The sequence below is a fragment of the Phalaenopsis equestris genome, unplaced genomic scaffold (assembly GCF_001263595.1).
Source record: "Phalaenopsis equestris unplaced genomic scaffold, ASM126359v1 Scaffold001010, whole genome shotgun sequence".
Taxonomy (NCBI): domain Eukaryota; kingdom Viridiplantae; phylum Streptophyta; class Magnoliopsida; order Asparagales; family Orchidaceae; genus Phalaenopsis; species Phalaenopsis equestris.
In genome coordinates, this window is record NW_018165449.1 from 30,380 (window position 1) to 53,460 (window position 23,081).

Sequence of the window (23,081 nt, forward strand, 5' to 3'; positions counted from 1 at the left end):
TTTTACGGGCTCAAATAAATTTAGAGAATCAAAATAATTCCTTAAAAGTTCCATTTTAGGATGCCCCAACAGAAACTTGCCAACAAGTGTAAGCTTGACTTCTTCATTCAAAGAGATAATTTCTTGTTGTGAGAAGAAGATGGCCGATTCTCCTTCTTTAGTGCCTAAAGGAAGGATACATGGGCAATCTCCCTTTCCAGCAATAGTATCATGAAAAGCTTGGGGGAAACTAACATATCCAGGTCATGGAGAGTATCACTAGGCTGGCCAACTACCCCTGCATATGTGGCCTTAGTCCACTGAGCATTAGTTTAAATGTAGTTTCGATGTATATTGGTGAAGCCATGGAAGGAGTAACAAAAGAACTGAAATCAGAAGTCTTTTTCCACCTTCAACAAAACTGAGAGCAGCAACCACAACAACCAAAAATAAATAAACAAAACCCACTTGGAAGCAAGAGGGAAGCATAGCCACAAGAACCACAAAAGAACCAGGAAGCAATGCCCCAAAAACCAATGGAACAATGCTTCCAAATTTTAAAATCTAGAACCAGAGAAACAACAAATCGCAACAAACAGGGAGCCCAACACAAAAGAAGCTCTTAACAGACTCCCAAAGAGCAGAAAAACACCTTCTCCACCTCCAACTCACCAGCTAGCAGTGAAGAATCTCCATGAGGGGAACTCTAGCAGAGCTACCAGCACCACCACCACCCCCCCCCCTCATTTTATATATATATATATATATATATATATATATATTCGAGTTTTGCAATTTTTTTTATGTTTTTATAATTTTTAATAAAAAATAGGTACTAAAATTAATTTTTAATTTTTATAAAATAAATCTACAGTTCAAATAAAATTTCTAAGTCAAAAAGGTTTGTTGCTTCCCCAACAACGGTGCCAAAAACTTGACCCGGTCCTCGATTATGTAGTAATTCAACTTCCAAAAGACAAAAGATTGCTAAAAACTTAACCCAATTTAAATTTATCATCTAGTGTGCAAAACTGATATGTTAACAAATTTATAAAATAATTTACACACTAGGGATACTACGGAAGTATATGTATCGTTTCAAGTAATATAGTATTTTTTTAAAAATCCCAGTATCGATCCCACAGAAAAGGCGATAAATTTATGTATTTGACTAAGAAAACCTTTACTTTAAATAGTAGAATATAATCTAGGAAAATGTGAAAGTAATTCAAGTAAGAAATACAATTTACTAATTACTACGAGTGTAACTTAAAAACAAATGTAGAGATTTGATAATAACCAAAATTAGAAAATTCAAGATATTTAAAGAGACTTTTTCCTTGTAAATAATTCATAATCAGTGTAGGATTGCAAATGTTTAGAACTTTTAAATGATATATTGTGACAAATAGGAGCAATCCTATGTTTTACCTCTTCCGAGCATAAAGAACATTGCCTAATCTAAAGTTGGTGTCAACATGTATACTAGTGTTGGATAAGTTTTAGCCTCTCACCTTTAGATTACCAACGGTGCCCTCTCTATAGGACCTACCACTAACCCTTAGTTCCAATCTACAGACCAAATTGATAAAATAATCTTGCCTGTCACACTAGAAATATCAATTCAACGTCATCAAATCTTATCTCCCTATCTATTTTCACTTCTCCTCAGGCGATCGTCATGGTTTTTTTTTTTCTGAAGTGAAGTGTGGTACTCACTAGTTGAAGAATTCATAGCCCTCTCAGGACTGTAAGTTTCTCAATAAATTTTAATAAAACAAATAATCGGTTTGTAAAGTAAATGAAGAACTAGTGAAAATACCATCACTTCGTGGAATAAAATGAAATTTGAAGCAAATCAAAACCTCCACTTCATTACTTCTTAGTGCAAGGAGAAAGAAGAAACTACTCTGAACAGATGGGGATAACAAAAAACATATTAATAAAACTCAAATCCAAAGTATAATACATAAAGAAAAATATACAAATACTTATGCGAAATGTTTCCTTAAGTACTCCTTTGAAGTTCCTTGACTTCTCTGACTCCACAAGACTCTTACAAGACTCACAATACTCCAGAAATCACAAAGACTCACACCACCTCACTAAGGAGGGCGCCCACTCTAGATGGGTGCTTCCATTTCTTAAAATGACTCTAGAACTCCCCCTTGACGTTTAGAATTAATCCATATATATAGAGCTTCAAAATTCACCATAGGTTGCTTCAGACATCTCTTCAAAATTTAGCCTCATTCAACGCATCTATTAGAAATCGACTCTTGCGCCTAGGCACCAAAACTGTCACCTCTAGGCGCCAAAACTGTCACGCCTATGCTCCAAAGCTGTCATGCCTAGGTGCCAGTCGCGATCTTCATATAGCGCCTGGTTGCCAGTTCAACTAATTTTGATAATTTTCTTTGGTTTGGCCCATTTTCCTCCTTTTTAATGTATTTTTGCTCATTTTCACTCTTAAACTCTTTTTCTTGCACCTGTAATAAAAAACACATAAAATACATTTCATTAAAACATAATTTCCTTAAAAATGGGTATAAAATGTGCATAAAAAATAAGTAATTTAAAAGTGGACCAGATGTCAGTATAGAAATTGCATCATTATCATGAACACTAACTACTTTCTTAAGAGTTACCCTTTCATAGGGCCATTGAAAATTATTTGTAGTCATCTCTTCAATTAATGTACAAGCTTCATTAAATGATTTTGACATTAATGAGCCTCTAGCAATAACATCAATAATAGATCTAAGAGGTCCTGTTAACTCATTATAAAATGTCTAAATAATTAACCAATTTGGCAAGTCATGATGTGAAAACTTTTTAAGGAGTTCTTTAAATCGTTCACATGCTTCGTATATTGACTCACCTTCAGATTGAGTAAAAGAAGTAATATCATTTATAAGCTTAGCGGTTTTTAAAGGTGGAACATACTTAGCCAAGAATTTTTTCTACTAAACCCCCCCTGCAAGTTCTAATATATCTGGGTGCTAATGAATTTAACCACATCTTAGCTTTATCCCTTAAGGAAAAAGGAAAAAGTTTAAGTCTAACAACAAGAATTGATATACTAACATATTTAAATGTAACACACAGTTCTAAAAAACTTGCTAGGTGTAAGTTTAGATTCTCAGATGGTGTTCCCCAAACTGATTATTTTGTAACATTTGTATAATAAAATGTTTAAGTTCAAATGAGTTAGCCGCTACAGTAGAGGTTTGCATATTTGAGTCATTTTCATCTGATGTATGGTATGCATAGTCCCTTAAAGATCTTTGTAAATCATGATGTTGATTTTCAATAGTTTGGTTATTTAAGTGATTTTGTGATGTGTTGGTCATTTTTTGAGAATTATGAAGCTCTTTTCGTTTTTAAATTTTTCTAATGGTTTGTTCTAACTTAGAATTGTAGGGCACTAAACCTCCATATCCCGAACTACGCATGGACAATTAAAATTTTATAAATTAAAAGTAAAGCAAAACACTTAAAATAAAAATATTTTTAATGGTTTTTATTTTTCAATTTTTTTATCATTTTTTATTTTTGATTTTTTATGTTTTTATATTTTTAGAAAATAAACAAATACAAAAAAAAGAAAATAAAATACAACTCTCCTAAAACAAATCTACATCGAAATAAAAATAAAAATTTCTAAATATGAAATTTTGTTAAGTCCCTGACAACGGCGCCAAAAATTTGACCCGACCTGCAATTACGTAATTATTTAAGTTCAAAAAGATGGCCAAAATGTTGACCCAATTTATATTGTGCGGCTAGCGTGCAAAATAAATGTGTAATTAAATAGATTAATAGTTTACAAACTAGGGGTACTATACAAGTATATGTATCGTTTCAAGTAATATAGATTTTTCATTGAATGTTGGAGAAAATGTTTACGGCGCCTAGGCGCCCAACTGTCCCACCTAAGTGTCGACCTTTTGGAATGTTCTATATATGTATCGTTTCAAGTAATATAGATTTTTCATTTAATGTTGGAGAAAATGTTTATGGCGCTTAGGCGCCCAACTGTCCCACCTAAGCGTCGACCTTTTGGAATGTTCTGGTGCCTAAATGTTAGGTCACCTTTTGTGCCTTTGGCTTCATTTGACCTATTTTCGCTCTATTTTTACTCCTTTTTTCCTTAAACTTCATTTCTTGCAGGTGAAATAAAAAAAACACACAATACCTTTCATTAAAACCAAATATCATGAAATTCACATAAAAAATAGGTAATTTTAAGGTGTGCCAGAAATGTATACCCACAACGAATGTGCCACTAGTGCAGAAATGCAATTGCAAAACTTAAAGACACATGCCACACATATGACACACCGAAGTGATGCCATGAGTGACATGACTTGCACACTAAATGGATTCAGAGACCAATGGAGCAAGATACATACTAAGTGGTCGCCATGTACCTAAGTGAACACACATGACATACTTGGAGGATTTAGAGGCCTTTGAAGCATGATCCGTGCCAAGTGATATGATGTGACATTCCTATGGTACGTGTAAGTGGTGTCATAAAAAAGAAATAATGCACATGCAAGATACACAACGAGAGTGCGGTGGTGTATTTTCTTGCTAAAAAGAAACACACATCGAGTAGACATGATGTGCAAGCCATTGTCGAAGAAGACACATGGCATCTACAATGAGTATACAAAAGCAGTAATTTGAGGAAGATGCATACGACGGCCCGAAGATGTGCCGTAGGAAAGAGGGTGCGAGGAGTAGTAGCTCGAGGAAGACACATGAGTATCGAGAGTGAGTGTGCGAGGAGCAGTGACTCGAAAAGGTGCCTACGGTAGTCCGAAGTGGTACCATAGAGGGTAAGCTAATGTAGTTCTTTTTGGAGGGAACTACAACGAATGTACTTTGTGGCAGGCCATCCACTCACATGACGTGTGAATGGGTGAGGTATGTGAGCGAAGATGCAAGTCCAAGCATAAATAAATTCAAGCATGCAGGTTATGAACACACAAGATGCCATGCTAGCAAGCATGTAAAAGTGGAAAGTGTAAATGCACCATAGAGGGTAAGCTAATGTAGTTCTTTTTGGAGGGAACTACAACGAATGTACTTTGTGGCAGGCCATCCACTCACATGACGTGTGAATGGGTGAGGTATGTGAGCAAAGATGCAAGTCCAAGCATAAATAAATTCAAGCACGTAGGTTATGGACACACAAGATGCCATGCTAGCAAGCATGTAAAAGGGGAAAGTGTAAATGCGAACCTCCTGTTATGTGATGTAAAGCAACATAAGAATGCCGCAAAGCAAATATATAGAGTAATATGTCGTTGGGAGGCACAAATGCTCATCACAAGCATATGAGGGTGTACGCCCGCAAATGCACGACAGCGTGCAAATGTGGATGAGCTAATGTAGGCAATGTGAAATAAATGCAAAATCTCAAATGAAAAAGGGCTGACCGGTTGATCGGACCAGTGACAGTTGATTAGTGGAGCCAATCGAGGTGATCAATCGAGCTAGCATGGGCAGTTGATCGATAGTGAGTGGTTAGTTGAAACGATCAGGTCGGTGGCGCCCGATCGATCAAGTAGATCGAAGATGTTGGATCGAGTTAGGATGTGCTACCGAACGACAAAGGATGGTAGATCGATGCAATCTGGCCGGTAGCGACCAATAGATCGAGTGGACTGAATATGGTCAATTGAGTTGGGGTGTGTGATCGATCAATGAAGGATGATCAATCCATATGATCGGGCGATGACGATCAATCGATCAATTTGACCGAAGATGGTTGATTGAGTCGAGGGGTGTGCCCGATCCTCAAAAGATGGCCGATCGATACTATTATGTTGGTGGGGGTCGATCAATCGAAAGAACCGAAGATGGTCGATTGAGCCAGGGTGTCCGGTCAAACAACGAAGGATGTTCGATCAATGCAATTGGGGCGGTGGCGATCAATCGATACAATTCGGTCGATGGAGGATGATCGACCGAGTGGACCAAAGATGGTCGATTGGGTCGTGGTGTGTAAACGAACGACAAAGTCTGGTTGATCGATACGATCAGACTGGTGGCGGTTAATCAATCGAGTGGATTGAAGATCATCGATTGGGTGGGGGTGTGGGACCAAACTATGAAGGAGGATTAATGCAAGCGGCCTATTGATCAATTGAACAAAAATGATCCATTCGATTGGATGTGCGGCCCATTATCAATATGATCGGGCCGGCAACACCATTGGATGAACCGAAGAAGATGGATCGGACTGGCGTACTTTAGCTTATGTTGTTCTTTTAAGGTCAATGCCTCGCGAGGTATTTGGGTCATGATCCAAGCTATTTTACTTTATTTATTATTCCCGAATAGAGAAGGGATATCGCCGCAGAGGGAGAGGGAGATGAGGAAGTTCGATCCATGGCCGATATTCTTCCGCAGGGAATGGAACAGGAACTGGCCTTTCCTCACAGGCTTTGCCATTACCGGCGCGATTATCATCAAGATGACTGCCGGCTTCACCGGTAAATAACGGTTCATGGCACCAGTTGAGATCTCAGTGTTACTTGTTCTGTCTTAGATCTAATTATCTCTCCCCACCTTTTGATTGCAGAGGAGGATTTCAAGAATTCTCCCTTTGCTCAAGCGCATAAACGGTTTGAGGCCCACCCCGTTTCTCAATTTTTATTTCCTTAGGGTTTTGCTTTAGATCTATTTATTGAAGAAATCTGATATGGTAAATACGTTATTTTGTGATTGTTAGTCTAGCCAGTAATTTTTACGACATTTTATTTGTTCTTCACCTTTTAATAATAAAAATGAAATGCATCTAGGGGATCGAGACAATGAATGATGTTTTGGGTCGCTCACGGTGTATGAAGGAATCCAAACTGAGTTATGTAGTCGCCTTCTGAACGCTCTGTTGTGTTGTAGCTCTGTCTTGTTGGTTAACTACGGAAGGGTAATAATAGATTTAGGACCTTAAATGGGATCGTAATATTTTAATTGTTTTGGTTAGTAACCAACTTTATTTAATCATATTTTGATTACTTGATCATTTTGTTGTGAGCATAATAGCCCTATCAACTAAATTATGATTTTATGCCAAACATACATATTTATAGTTCAAATAGATCAATTAATGCTTGATTTGACTTAAGTCAAATTTGAGATCAAACAAGCTAAAAAAAAAGCGTGTCAACCTGTTAACAGTATCAGATGCAGCACGTCATGCTGATGGGCTCTTGACTTGCCCAGATTGAATGCTGAAAGGCACTAATACATTCTAGTTTTTTATTGAAGATAAATTTTTATAGCTAGGGCCAGATTGGCCTGATGTGATCAAGTCAGTTTTTTTCTTAATTTTGGTCTTTGTCTGTATGTGGTTAGATTATGCCTAGTGGCAATGTCTTTGTTGCTATTGTTAGGAAGCCCCTAAATTGCCTCTTTGTGTCACTGCTGCCAGGAAACCCTTAAGGCTTGCCCTTTGTTATGCTGTATGTCAATGGCTTCTTGTCATCTCTACGTGTGCTTGTTATCATGGAATTCATTGTGGGAAATCCAAGCTTTTTAAAACAATTATGCCTTTGGTGCTCCATTAGTTTGTGATTTGTTAATTGTTATATTACCTTATTGAGGAGAGGAGTTGATCCACCTACCATATGGCATCACATTGTCTTTAATATGGGTATCAATAAATTTTGTGATTTGACAACCATACTCGAACTTGAAATAAAAAATTTAACGAGTTGTTTCAATGATTTGACAACCATACTCGAACTTGAAATAAAAAATATAACGAGTTGTTTCAATTTCATGTAAGGTTTAGGTTTAAATTATAGATTTAATTATTATTCAAATCAGGATCAAGTTGACCTAAATAACTCAAAATCAGCCCACAATTGGTTTGATTGATATTTTGGTTTGGGTTAGGTGGGTTTGGTCCAATTAGTTGGATTAAGTAGGCCATATTCATGCTAATTTGGTCATGTTGATCCAAAAAAGTGCATGATCTATTCAATAAATGGGATGGATTGGTTGGATTTGGGTTATGTTGGGTTTGAGTCAAGCATATTTGTGTCGATTCAACTTTGGACCAAGCTTGAATATGACTGATTAACTCAAATCAATAACCCTTGTCTTTGAATTTTGGAGGCACCATTTAAGGTGTGGAAACTTCATGAATTTTCTTATGTTCAGTCAATCATAAAATAATTGATCTGTAACTATATACATGCTTTTGGGATCCTATCTGCCACATGGTATAATCACGGTAGTTTATTGAAGATATTGATGCTGGATTGTTGTTGTCAGCCTACTATTAGCTACTCAGGTTTGCTTGGGTTCAATTTGGCTGGATTAGCTCAATGATAACATCATCGTATCATTATTTTATCACCGGAGGATATAATTTCCATTATTGTTGATGATAACTACAAAAGTATCTACATTTACCTCATTAAGTTTGTAAGTCGGGCACCTTTTCAACTCATTTTATAAGTTTTTCTCTACAATTTTATGGATAATTCCTCATCTCCAATAATATGATTGTTGCTAAGTTTTGATTTGCTTGCCAGGCTAGTACTATTGGATGCAACATATGTGATGATGAGTATCATGCCTCTTGTTGCCACCTGAAAAGATTGGATGATGATACTCATCTCCTATCAGTGATCATCTTTCTCGAAGTTAACAACAACTATATCAAGTTCTCTAATTGCTGTCATCACCTCCAACCTTGCTTTGTTGGTTCATTCAGTCACTTTGCAACCCTTGCCCTCTCAGTCAACAATGATTATTCTTCTTTATATATATTTGCCAACAACAACACTTGTTGCAACTCAATGTTGCAACCATGAGTGCTTTCTTAAAAGCTTTGGAAGCTCATTTTACAATATTATATTTATTCCCTAAAAGAATAATTAGGAATGAGTCACGTCTTTTACTTCATTATAAAGTAGTGAAAATTATTTGTTTGGACAATGAATCATGATTTTCCTCTTTTTAAAATTTCCACATAAAAAATCTTCTGCTTTTTTTGCTTTTTTATTGGATCATGACTGTAAGTTAAATAGAACTTAAGGAAATCCATATCAATTCTTACTCTGTTTGCTTGCTTTCTTGCCTTGTACAATACTACATTTTATGATTTAGCATTTTTAGTATTAAATGTTGGAAGTAATTTAGAGTGACAAAAGATTTTTTAGGATGTGTTTAGGGCAGCTTTTTGGTTGCTTAGCTTTACTAATCGTTGCTTTTTAAAAGTATTTGTTTGTATGACAATTTTTGTCATGCTTATTTTAATAATTTTGCACCACAATACAATTTTTGTGACCTAAGATAGAGCGTTCCTTTATGAAATCATGGCCTGTTATTTTAAATAAGCAGTTTTTATATATTTTTCTCTATAGTAAAAGTACGAAAGTATAAGTATATCAATGCCCTTGCTGCCACTCTGGCTTGAATCATTGGCATTATTCACTGTGGCAGCTTTGGTGATTGTGTGTAAATTTTTATATTTGATGTTTGGAAATCTTAATTCATAAATTCGATGGTGTCTTTCTTTTCTACCATGTGATTTTATTTTTTTTGTTTCCATCAAGATTCATGATATTTTTGAGCCCACCTTTTCTCTGAAAAAACTATTTCTGCAAATGCATCTTGGTGATCATATACATAATATGTTCTTAGTATTTTCCACTATTGTTTCATCATTTCCCATTGGGCTTCGTTGGATGAGCTGAGGGTAGGACTGTAAAAAAAGCTCGTTTTCCGCAAACATCTCGTGTTTGGCTCGTTCGTTAAGAAAAAGGCCCGAACACGAACAAGTTTTTAAAGCTCGAATTATAAACGAGCCGAACATGAACAATTCTTTGTTCGCTCGTGTTCGGATCATTTTAGCTCGAAATAAAAAAAAAATTGTATAATTATTTATATAATAATATATTATATATATTTAAATCTAAGTTTAAATCATAACATCTCATGTGGTAATGTGGTTAATCCCTTATTTTGTGTATATTTGATCCAGGTTCGAATCTCACACTTTACATATATTTTTTTCAATTTAATTTTAACGAGCCAATTTCCAGCCGAACACGAGCCGAACACGAATACACTGTTCAAGAGCCAATTTCAAACACGAGCCGAATTAACACGAATACACTGTTCAAGAGCCAATTTCAAACACAAGCCGAATTAGAACATGAGCTATTTCGAACGAGCCGAACACGATCCAAGCATGAGCTCGCTCAAGCTCGGCTCGTTTACAGCCCTATTCGTGTGAATGATATTTCTAGTTCTTCTCTGAGGCTTGCTATTGCTTTAAAACCTATCCATGCCCTTTATGTCTCAAAATCAGATTTTTTTTTTCTTTTCAAAATCGTTAGTAGAGATAGTTTTTCAATTGAAGTTCATGTTTTTCTTAAATCATTCCTTTTTGTAATCAATAATTTGATGCTTCGTTTAGTGCCTTTTGGCCTCCTAAATAAATTTTTTTTGAACCATTTGCAAGTGTTTAAACAATTCGTTAACTCCATTTTCCTGCAGATGTTGGAAGCTTGTAAGCTTAGTAGTGCAATTTAAACTGTGATAATAAGGAAATATAATTTCATGAGATTTATTTTTTTATGATCACTAATAATAATTACATTTAAGCCATTAAATTAAATATAATGGTGGAATGACAGTCTTATCAGACAACAATTTATCTTTTAATTTAGAAAAAAGACATTGATGGCTGGCCATTCCAAGGAACTTTATCAACTTTAACCATAGTACAATTTCATAAAACGATTTCAGAACTGATTTTAACAAAATCAATAGCCTAAACAATTCCGCAGTCTCAGTAGGCTTACATTTATACATCAACATAGGCCTACAAGATTTTCTATTGTTTATGGGATACTTATAAAATTACTTTGGAAGTGGATTGCCTTGGAGTATATTGTTTGACATTCTGACAAGTGAGATCTCTATTGAAATACATGGAAAGTTAGAATAATGAAATGATGTGTTGAAGATAATGGTTTAAGATTCTAACAACATAAATTGACTGTATTATGCAGAATTTTATGGTTGTGATGTTAATATCAATGAACCAACATTACTGAAATCTAACAATTACATCGATTTGCATATTTCACATTTTTTATATCGAATAATCATGATAGAAAGGAAAGTATAATTTATATATTTAAGGATTGTAGTTAAATAGAGAAGATCCTAAGGAGTAATATAAGAAAAGCCTTACATTGTGGCATGTATGAAGATAGAAGTAGGGGGAAGTCTATCACTTCGATTGCATGGTTGGCATGAACTGTAGGATGTGGCTTCTTCCATTGAAAGTTATAAGTACAATTTCTAGCCATTTGCTATGAAATCACGTCTTTAGGAGTTGATGAATTTTATACTCTCACCTATCTCGGAAATTATAGTGTCATTTACAGAGGCAAACACATCTATATTTTTCCATACATTGAAGTGCTATAATTCATGAAATAATATTGGATAATATAAATTATGCTTTTATATGGTTATGATAAAAATAGAAATGTAAGAAATTTTATAAAAATATAATTGTGTAGCTGTACTGTTAAAATATATATCTCTTTTATTTTGTAAGTTTCTTTTATTGTTATAGTTATACTTTGGTTTGCATGTGTGTTTATACATTCATACACATGTATATGCATTACATTTATAATTTATTATTCGCAGAATGTATTATTATAACTTATTCCTACATTGACATTTATATGCTATTATTTACATTTATGTTTATGTAGTATGCTTCTTTATGTGTTTGTATGTTCATATGCACACAAATATACACACATCGAAATTTAAGTTTGCTTACTTTGGAGTACTTTTCAATGAACGGCCTTAGGAAGTCACATTAATCTTACCAAACAGTGATAGATTAAAAAGTTAAATTTTATTGCGGGTAGCTCTTATATCGTGCCATTCATATGGCATAGTTTTATGACAAAAACTCAAATCTTAACAAATATTTTGATTTTAATTTGGTTGAAAGTGAAATTAATTGAATTCGACAAAAGAGATTAGACACAGTGAACGACTATTTCAATTTTAACTGGCTGAATTTGAAATTGATTTGCCTTGTCTTCTTTGAAAGTAATTGAATTCAGCTAAAAGTAACCAGACATATACACAAGCACTAGACATGCAAATTTAGTTGAATAGAAGCTAATTGATTTGTTTTCAAATTTGTCACGACACAAATTGTCTCCAGAATAGTTGTAAGTTTAAGCTACTGGCATCCATTCAATAGATAACAAGTAATGTTATTTTCTGATGCAATCATTTATTATTATTAATTTTTTATATTTGTCACGACACAAATTGTCTCCAGAATAGTTGTGAGTTTAAGCTACTGGCATCCATTCAATAGATAAGAAGTAATGTTATTTTCTTATGCAATCATTTATTATTATTAATTTTTTATATATCTTAAAATTTTATGTTCAACCACTCATATGGTTAATTATAATAATAAGATATTAATTGAAATTATCAACACCATTGAAACTTTAGTCATGTGACCAGAGTTGGAATTGAGCATGAATAGCTTGTTTTTGATGATTTTAATTTTAATTTAGGTGTTGAAATTAAGATTATCAAAGCCACTGAAACTTGTAGATTTTGGGAATTGCAATTGCATTGCGCTGCTTTTGCAAATTGCAGTAAATGTGACGTGTTTGACAAACTGTCCCTTGGATTTACGTGTAATTTAGTCAAAAGGATATATAAGTATATTCCAGTCTTTATACTACCCTAATGGCCTTTTGGTTAATGTTGGTGGTCCAATTAAAAATTTAAGTGTGCAAATAAGCTTGAAGTTTAACTCAGATTCCATCTTTTTAAGTCTGCTCAAACTTGTGTCAGCCTGAATTTGTGATCTTTGATTTTGAGTTGAGGCTAACTCACTTTTACTCGAGTAATTATCCTCCCGACCAATAGAAGGGAGAGATTATTTGTATTGTTTGAGGAGTATGATGCGCAAACACTTCTAATTAAGGAGTCGTGCGGTGTCGGGAACATTTCAGATATGAACACAACTTTGACACGTGTTCTAAATTAATGAATTAAATTATTTGAAAATTATTTTTAAATTAAAAAAAATACATATTTTTATGTAAAATTTAAGAAAGATTTACATACATATCAATCAATTTTCATGAATTTACATATCTATCACTTAAATTTCAATTTTTACAAATATGTCGCCTTAAATTATTAGATGTGATATGAAAAATTTGATTGGTATAAATATAAAAGTTAAAATTTAGGTGTTAGATATGTAAATACATAAGAATTTGGTGCCAAAGAAACCATTGATCTTTCTATTTATTTTAATAAATAATTGATTAAGATCATTTAAATTTTGATGTAATTTAAAATAGTCTATGCTTGTGCTTAAATATAATTTGTTTTGTTAAAAAAAAGTTATAAAAAGTATATCAACTAAAATAGGAAACAAAAGTGATGTTAAATGAGTTCTTTGTTTTTAAAAGCTCATAATAATAATAATAATAATAATTATAATAATAATAATTTTTATTATAGTGGCGTGTTTGTATCTTATATTTTCAATAATGTATCTCTTGTTCGTGTCTCCATGCTTGTGTCTCCGTGTCCGTATCCGTGTAACATAGTTTGATGGTTTCTTGGAGATTCAAAGAGCAATTGCGGGAATAATGATAAACAATAAACCTGTAGGATGGCAACATTTTAGTGCATTCATGCTAATGGGTTAGAACAAGTGGTATGAATAATGTGTGGTTGTCGCCTTCTGGTGAAATAAAATCTTGGTGCCAAGCGAAGGTTTTGTTTTAGAATTTCTTCTTGTCCTTCTGGGATAGATAAATACAATCAATGGCATCTACTTTATACTTTGCATGGTGACTTAGAAAGTAGGGCTGATTGAAGATATAAGTTTTAGAATTTCTTCTTGTCCTTCTGGGATAGATAAATATAATCAATGGCATCTACTTTATACTTTGCATGGTGAGTTAGAAAGCAGGGCTGGTTGAAGATATAATGGTGTCCTCGACCATATTTTTTTGCGCCCATACAAACAATCTGAAGGACTCAGATCCTCCAGTTAAATTTTCACTATGTTTGCAAAATATATTAAATGTGATTATGTGTGCCTACAAGTTCCTTGATTTTAGGTGTTGTTCAATTGCACGGATAGGAGGTATCTATAGGCCTTGATACTATCCTTATAGCATTTTTGTTAAAGTTGGTGGTTATCTTGTATAAAAGAAAATTTTGGCTTTATATACTTTATATTAGGAAAAATTAGAGAAATATGTTTATTGTTTATTTTTTTGGGGAAATATGTAAAATTTATTTCGGATCAAAATGCTCATTATATTCTTATATCCACATAGCATAAGAAGAATAGTATTGCTTTTCAACACTTTGGTTTTCTCTATTGTTGTTTCCGTAGTAGTTTCATTCAAAATTATTTTTGCTCAAGAGAGTAAGATCTCGTAGGTGAAGTTATGCATTTCCTTGTTCTTCCTTCAGCTTACACAGGTATTATTTTCTTATGTTTCTTTTGTGTATTATAGATTGGATCATGATAGAGCTCTAGTGTAGAGCTAGATCGAATATCAAAGATAGAATTAAATCTATGTTTGAATCACGATCAAATAGGATTCAACATGTTCAACTGTCCAAAATTTATTTGGATTGTCATTTGTTCATGGTTCTAACTATGTTCGAACCTTGTTTGAATGAGTGTTCGAACATGTTTTGAACCTTTATTGAACAATAATATTTGATTAAGGTTCGAACACGTATTCAAACATTTTTGAAGAAGGTTCAATCGTGGCTCGAAGTATATTTGAACATATATTAAAAATATATATCTAGTAAAACATGAAGATACTTGGGATAAATAGAGTTGTTATGTTGCCCCTATTAGTTATGACTTGGTTTGGTGTAATTTTCTTGGATATGATTTAATTTATTATATTAGTTACGACTTGGTTTGGTGAAGCTTTTTTGGATTTCTCCTTTTTTGTTTTTTAAGAGTTTTGACAATCAATCCAGTTCCTGTAAAAGAGATGCATAAACTTAAGTTGAGCATTGCTAAGATGAGCATGCTTATAGATGGATGAGTGGTTTTACGCTTAGGGACAAAATGCGGAACGAATATATCCGTGAAAAGGTTGGAGTTGCTCCAGTGGAAAATTAGATTAGAGAGAGCCTTAGATGTTTTGTTCACATTAAATGTTGATCATCTGATGACTCTGTTAGGAGAGTAGATATTTTAGATCTAAAATATTCTAAGAAAGGTAGATGTTGACCTAGAAGGACTTGGGCATGCTGTATTAAAGATGATCTTAATTTATTATAATGAAATGAAAATATGGCATTCAATATGACACAATGGAGAATAAGGATTGATATAGCCGATCCCACATAATGGGATAAAGGCTTGTTGTTGTTGATAATCAATCCAGCTTTGCGGTTCCATATGACATCCTCTATTTTGGTGGTTCCCTTACTTTATTTCATGCCCGAGGACTTCTCTCTCATGCCTTATTTGTGTGATTCTTATGCTGCAACTTTTCTATGGTGGTTATGGATCTCATGTTTGGCTTTTAGATGTTATTTGTTATAGGAAGATTGTGAGAGCCTGTCTACTTTGGATTCTTTTTGATTATAAATAATGAATTTTTTACTATGAAGGACGGACACTGACATGACATGACATAGTTGCAAGATATAAGACTTGAGATATCATAGATATGTTTTTATGCTCAATAATATTATTAATATAAAAAGTATAATTTTCACTATTTTCTATTGAATACATCACTAAATAAGATATGCTATTATTAAAAGAACTTTGTATGATAAAAGATGTTTTGATAGTAAAATTTAATACTAATGTCATGGTCAAAATATTGAATTGAAATGTGGTGACATGATTGTCACTAATTGGAATTAACACATTTAATGACAGATTCATCATTATTATCAACTCCATTGTCCTCTTCAATGACTCCACCTTCATCTAGAAACAACACAATTTTAAGCATGAATCATCAAGAAAGAGATTAGCATTTCAAATATTGCAATAATGTATCTCCACCAATATCACATAACTTTATTTACCCATGCGGATATGCTAGACTTTTCCTAGATAAAAGTAATGATTGGAATGCATTAATATGAAATCTTTATGTATGGGAGGATTTTTTGTTCATTTTAAGTAAATGGTAAAAAATATGTATTTTAATTTTTTTCACAGCAAGAAGATGAACATGATCGAGCTAATAGTATAAAAGCTAAACTTTATAGTCGTGTGGAACTAACTCCATAAATCATTAACTAAGTGATTTCATCCTTGATCTTCGTAGAATCTATAGAGTCATGATCAGTGAAAGTACCATCAAAGTAAAAAATATGATAAACTTAAAATTAATCACTGATCTATCTTCAATATTTGAATAATCCTCTTTAGGAAGTCATTTGTTATCTCTGTCTTCAAGCAGAGCAACACGGTTTGTAGTTTCACTTTGTCAAAATTGGCTCTAATATTTGATAAAATGTAATCCTATTTCTAATTAAAAATAATGTTAGCTAGGAGTAAGTATAAAGTCAAACTTTAACTTGGATATAGGAGCTAAGCAAGGAAGGGGAGTGTTACTTTTTTCCATCTCTCCAAAAGTGTTTCATATGTAACTTTGTAAAAGGTGGAATCTTCATTGTCATGTAATATATCTTATCTAACCATACATTTCCCTAACTTTAACTTATTTATATCATCTTCATAATATATACTCAACTTGTTATTAATTACTATTAGTTTGTATCTTTATTTTATTATTTTTAATCACATAAGCTTGTCAATCAATGATACAAATTGAGTCTATCTAAAAACATTTCGAAACATTAACGATCTCATTGTGTGATTCATGATTAAGATCTTTATAAAGTTGGCACCTCCAACAATATCAATTATCAAGCTATGTTGTTGATTTGTGATCTTATTTAACTATATATATTTCTAGAGCACAAATGATTTCGAAACATTAATGATTTCATTTAGTGATTCATGATTAAGGTCTTTATAAAGTTGGCATCCGCAACGGTATCAATTATTAAGCTATTTTGTTGATTTTTTATCTTATTTAATTATATATATTTTTAGAGCATAAATATTTGTTAATGTTAGATTTTATATACGAACAACATAATGAGTCCAAAAGAAGTGAAGGTATCGAGCCTCAATCATTGCTCTTGTAGCTTTGCACACATGCATATTATTAGTTATTACTTAAATCACTTTATCCATGCCTATGCTTAGTCCTTTCTTTGATTCTATGGACAATACGGAATTTATCCTTATATTCCCTTACAAATGCAGTCCAAATTCTGTCATGCCACGAAATTAATGACAGTTCTTTTTTGCTCATATGTCCAACCATTACAAACTATGATAATTTCTTTCTTATTCAAATTCACTTTCATGGGCGCAAGCATTATTTCAATGTTCACCCTTTTCTTTTAAGCCAAATTTGTCCTTAATAGATTATAATCATGAGAAATATATGCAAAAAACTTTAGAAGGAAATCCTCACATAATTATTATTACCAATCTTCAAACATAAGGCTACATATATAGGGAAGCTGATCCCTAATTTACAATCTTATCAAATATTTCTAGCCTAAAGATGGAAATGAAATAATTCTTAAATAAAATAAATAGGAAGAGAATAAAAATTAAGCTGGGAGTTTCCTAATTTGTCTTCATTAACCCATCCATCACTCCTTGGATGGCCAGCTTGGGCCCACCATGAAAGGAGACATATTCTCCTAGATTTTCACTCCCCTTCATGCTAGGTTGTGATGTGGTAGAGAATAAACTTGATATTAAACTCTGAGAAGATGCTTAAAGGAAGAGCTTTGGTGAAGACATCAACAATTTGTTAGTATGTAGCTTAACTGTATAATTTCATGATTAATCTTTTCAGCGATAAAGTGCCTATCAATTTCAATATGTTTGGTCCAGCCATGATGCTTATGGTTTCTGATAATACTGATAGTTGCTTGACTATCACAATGTATTTGTATAGGCCTATTAGAGATACATCCTAATTCTCTCAATACTTTTTGAATCCAAATTCTTTCAAAGATTCCTAAGGCAAGTGCAATATACTCTAATTTTGGACTGTTTTTAGAGACAACTTGCTTTTTACTTCTCCATGAGACCAAATTTCCCCTTAAATAGAAGCAATAACTTGTGGACCTTTTGTTAGTGACTCCCCCAATCCAAGTTGCGTTAGTGTAGACCTCTATCTCTCAGTTTCTGTTTCTCTAAAAAATTAATCAATAACCATAAGTCTTCTTGAGAAACATCAATATCTTGTATACCATCTTCGAATGCTCTTCATTTGGGTTATTTATGTGTCTCACAATACTAATTGAGTATGCAATATCTGGCTTATTATGCAACAGATAGATGCCCCAGATAATCTTTGGTTTCTTCTATTATAGACATATATACTCTTTTCTCTCCTATTAGACTTCTTGTTGAGATCCATTGAAATATCATCAGTTTTGCATCCAATCATCCCTATATCCTTGAGCAAATCTTGGATGTATTTCCTCTGCGGTATAATAACGCCCTTCTTAGACCTTGCTACCTCCATACCTATGAAATATCTAATTTTTCCTACGTCATTGATTTCAAACTTCATGAAAAACATATTGATTTAAAAAAAAAATTCTTTTATCATTAGCAGTAAGAATCATTTAATTCATATATACTCTAAGTGTACTAATTTTACATCCCTGAGTTTGTTTTATGAATAGTGCGTGATCGGCTTGACCTTGAGAATAACCATTAATCTCATAGTCTTAACAAACTTTTCAAATCATGCTTTTGGTAATTGCTTAAGACCATATAAAATCTTCTTGAGTTTGCATACTAGGTGTTTGTTGGAATCATTATCAAGTCCTGGTAGTATTTCCATGTATATTTCTCCTCCAAGATCCCCATTCCTTTTTGTCAAGTTGATAGTCTCCACTTCTTGTTAACTTCTATTAAGAGTAGGACTACGATAGTGTTTAGTTTAATAAATGGTGCAAAAGTTTCTTGATAGTCAATCTCATAGGCTAATTTTGAATCTCTCAACACCACCATTAGCTCTATACTTGATGTTGAATACCCATTTGTATTCAACTGGCTTATTATTTTGAGAAACTTGTTTATTAGTTTGAGAGTTTGTTATGGGTCATGGGGCAACTCTTTTTAATGTGTTTGACAAGTTAACAAATCTCACATTGATAAGTATTAGGATTTTTGTTAATAAATAAATGATGATATAATTTTGCAGCATAATTAAATTAAGATTACCCAGATGAGAATGTCATAACATGACTTCTTTTTCAACAGACATAGACTCAACAAACTTTGAAACTTGAGAAAAAGATAGAGGTAGACCACTTGTTAGTTTAGAGAGAGACATTGCTTGAGTAGGTATAAGCCTTGATATATTTCTACACTGCATCCTACTACCCGTGATCCTACTTTCCCTAAATTAGTAACACATACCCATAAAAATTTGTTTCTTCTTCTAAAGGATTATTACCAACCAAATCAATTTCATACTTAGAAACCATTAGCCTATTAAATAATTTAAAAAGTTAAGAATATATAAAATTCATATATTTTCATCTTCATTACTTATTGAATAACTGAAAGAAGCAAACGAAACAAAGGTAAGCTAGCCATGTCTAATTGCAAACGACAATTTTGATGAACTAACCTAATTTTTAATTCAATGACATATATATTTTATTCTTTCCAAAATATGACTTGACAATCATCAAAATAAACAAATTTATTTGAGAAATAATTGCCAATATTAAATTTCAACAAAACATTAAGTTCACTCTCTAAAAAAAACGTATAATGTATCTTTCTTGAGTTAAATTTTCCTATACACAATTCATTGTAATAAATTCATAATGTCATTAACAATATTTATTTATTATTTTGTTTTTATATATTTTTTTATTCATTATATTATGGTCTATATTGATCTTATATCAATTATAAATGCAAAATATAAAAAAATAAATTAAAATACCATAAGGGCTTGCAGTTTTGACTTCAGGCTTTTATCTTTGAAGTCAGGCTTGTGGTTTTGACTTCAATGATGATGTGTTGCTACTGCTTTGGGTTCCATGATAATGGAGGATGAATAAGGGGGGAGCTTTTACGCTGGGCAAAGGCTTGCGGTTTTAACTCTTCTTAGATTGTGTTAGTGGAAATGCCTGAAGTTGTGGGTTTCAGCTTTGACTTTTTGTAAGGATCTCTAACTTCAGTTTCGGCTTCAATGAATAAAGAGGAAACTTTGATGCAAGGCAATAACTTACCGTTTTGGCTCTTGCGAGGCTTCAAGAATAGGCTTGTGGCTTCAACTTCGGTGAGAAATTGCATCTTTGAATTGAACGAATAGAGGAAGCTTTGACGCAGAGTTAAGAATGATAGGAAGGCAGATTTGACTAGGTAAGAGTTAGTGATATGCATATTATATGTGGGTCTATAAATTTCTAATGCCGTACCCCTTTCTTTTTCTAATTTTGTCTATGCTATGTTGACCTCGTGATTATAATTGTCCCAATGTTTTTTAGCATCAAGGACATATTGTGGTGTGCGATGCCATTCCTATTTGGTTTTTTTTTTGTATCAAACACATAGTTTGGTGTATCGAAGCCATGCCTATTTGGGAGTGTTGATGCTCCATAGATTTTTGAGTATTTATAGTAGAGAGACATTTCATGTTTTGACATTTCATAACATTCTTTAATACCCTTAATTGCTTAATTATGCCTATTTTGGAGTTCTTTATTCTTAGCTTCTTGAGTGTTTGCTTTTCTATTTATGCTCGAGTGTTGGCTGATCTTTTTGGTGTGATACAAGTGGTGATTATCCAATCATGATGGGAGCCATCTTGTACTTGTGTAAGTTTAAATTAACATTTTTGTGGATCCTTTTCTTTGATTTTTTTCTATCCTTTATTTTTAATTATTGGTTTGCTAGTGTGATTGGATTTGGCCAAGCTCATGCAACTTGGATTTTTAAATGCGGTGTGAGAATTGCATTTTGATCATGAATTCTTATGCTAAATCTCTATTTGGTCTATTAAATTATCATTTAGGGCGAATTTTGTGTATTTTGGGCATTCATCTAAAGTGATGATAATGTATTTTAATTATTGGTTTCTGAATTACAAATACTGATTTCGTGGATTCCATTATATATTTGTGGAGTGATAGCACAACAGAGTGTTGTTTGAATTCGGTGTGGAACAAGGCGCATAGAATTTATTTTGGCTTTAGCTCATACAATTCCCTCCCAAAAAACACTAATTGAAGCTCAACAATATTATAAAAAAAACGCTGTTGGAGATAATATGACAACTAAAGAAAATCAAATACACAATCAATATGTACACTGGTAGAAGGACTAATCCAAATAATGTAAATAAAAATAATACAAGCATATGTTCAGTTTACAACCAAAACATTTAAGATATTGCACAAGTATATTAGATTACAAACTTATTAATCAACTACAACAATTTTACAGTAGTCATCATAGTGAAACTATGTTGTAGGCTATATGATTAAGTAATTAAGGGCATTAAATAATGTTATCTCTAATTAATTAATTCTACAAAACTTAACTAATGCTATTAATTCACTGCGATAAAATTACCGGAGTGCTCAAATTCAAATTTAAATTATGAAGTATAATATAGTGCGCAAAGAGTAAGAGTTTGCAACGTGAAGCATAACTAACTATATTAACTCTACACTAAAGTAAGGTAAAATGCACTGCAATATTTTTCACTCATAAAGTGCAAGTACAAGAAATCTAGCTATGGAGTGAAACAGTTTTTATGTGGTATCAACTAGTCCTATGACCTACGTACTTTTGAACTTTTGAGGTGGTTAAGAGGAAATCACTTAATAATGAAAATTAAAACTCTATTCTATGATATTGGAATTATACATTGTAAAATATACTTACAACACGATCATGAAGATCAAGAAGGTTTTTATATTACCAAATGAAAATGAAGCCACCAAGGATTTGAATGCTTTGACGAACTATTGTGAACAATCCTTTAAAATAATCCTAAATATAAGCTCTTACATTTGTCCTTCATTACACCGAAAGTCTTCATTATAACCCATATGTATATATAATCACTACGAATGGATAAAAATGTTTACAAAATAACTCTCCAAAACAACCTCAAAAGGTACTCCAAGAAGCTAGCAAAAGGACATTCAACCGTTCTATCTCAACTGCTTGAATAGAATGCTAGCCCAATCCTCCTAGTGGCTGATGTGATGATTAAGAAAATAACCAAATTTTTTTAAATCATAATAAATTTATTTTTAATTATATTTTTATCATGTCATTCATAAAATTATTTGTAAACTAAATGAATCTTGTGGATTATGAATTACGAACAATTTTTTTTTTTTCGGGGCTATTTGGTTTGTAAAGTAGAAGGAATGTAGTTATTTGCCCATTTAGTTTGTTGAAGAAGGACTGCAATGTAAAAAGGATACAATGCATTTGAAATGCTATGTATTTGAAATGTTTTGAACATTCTTGTAAAGCAATTACATGATTCCATTATTTTTTGTTTTTGTCTAAGTAATGGCAACTGGCCAGAGCGACAATGGTCAAGGGCAAGCAGTGGCGCTTAGCAACTGCAGAGACGTTATCTGTAGTGTATTTGGAAATCAACTGAATTTGGTGAATTTGGATTACCACAAATAATTTATAGGGTAAGTTTGGGTTCACTGCATTCCCAAAACTTCAAAATAATTCTCAATACTCCTGCATTTCAAATACAATATACCCATTTGACATCCAACTAAATGGCCCCTTCGTTTATTTTGAGCGCATTTGATTTCACCAAACAGTAACATCTAATGCCCTAAATTCAAAAAGAAAAGGATGTATTTTACATAAAATCAAACTTAAAAAGGTAATTTCATGTATTGACTTTAAAATCGATAGCATTTTAAATATAGTGATTCAC

At 32.8% G+C, this 23,081-nt stretch overlaps 1 protein-coding gene across 4 annotated transcripts in view; it reads left to right on the top strand.

Annotated features, from left to right (window-relative positions):
* The first annotated feature begins 6,232 nt into the window (after positions 1–6,232).
* LOC110032697 overlaps positions 6,233–23,081 on the top strand; it is a 29,577-nt gene continuing 12,728 nt past the window's right edge. Inside the window, exons 1-3 of one of the 4 annotated variants that reach the window (XM_020736404.1) lie at positions 6,233–6,488; positions 6,578–6,620; positions 22,709–22,824. In XM_020736404.1, coding sequence (XP_020592063.1) covers positions 6,296–6,488; positions 6,578–6,620; positions 22,709–22,787 — 315 coding nt within the window. In that variant the 5' untranslated portion in view covers positions 6,233–6,295 and the 3' untranslated portion in view covers positions 22,788–22,824. Of the gene's footprint in view, positions 6,489–6,577; positions 6,621–6,797; positions 6,829–22,691; positions 22,825–23,081 lie in introns of those variants that run through there. The other 3 variants (XM_020736405.1, XM_020736406.1, XM_020736407.1) reach the window with 3 other exon arrangements.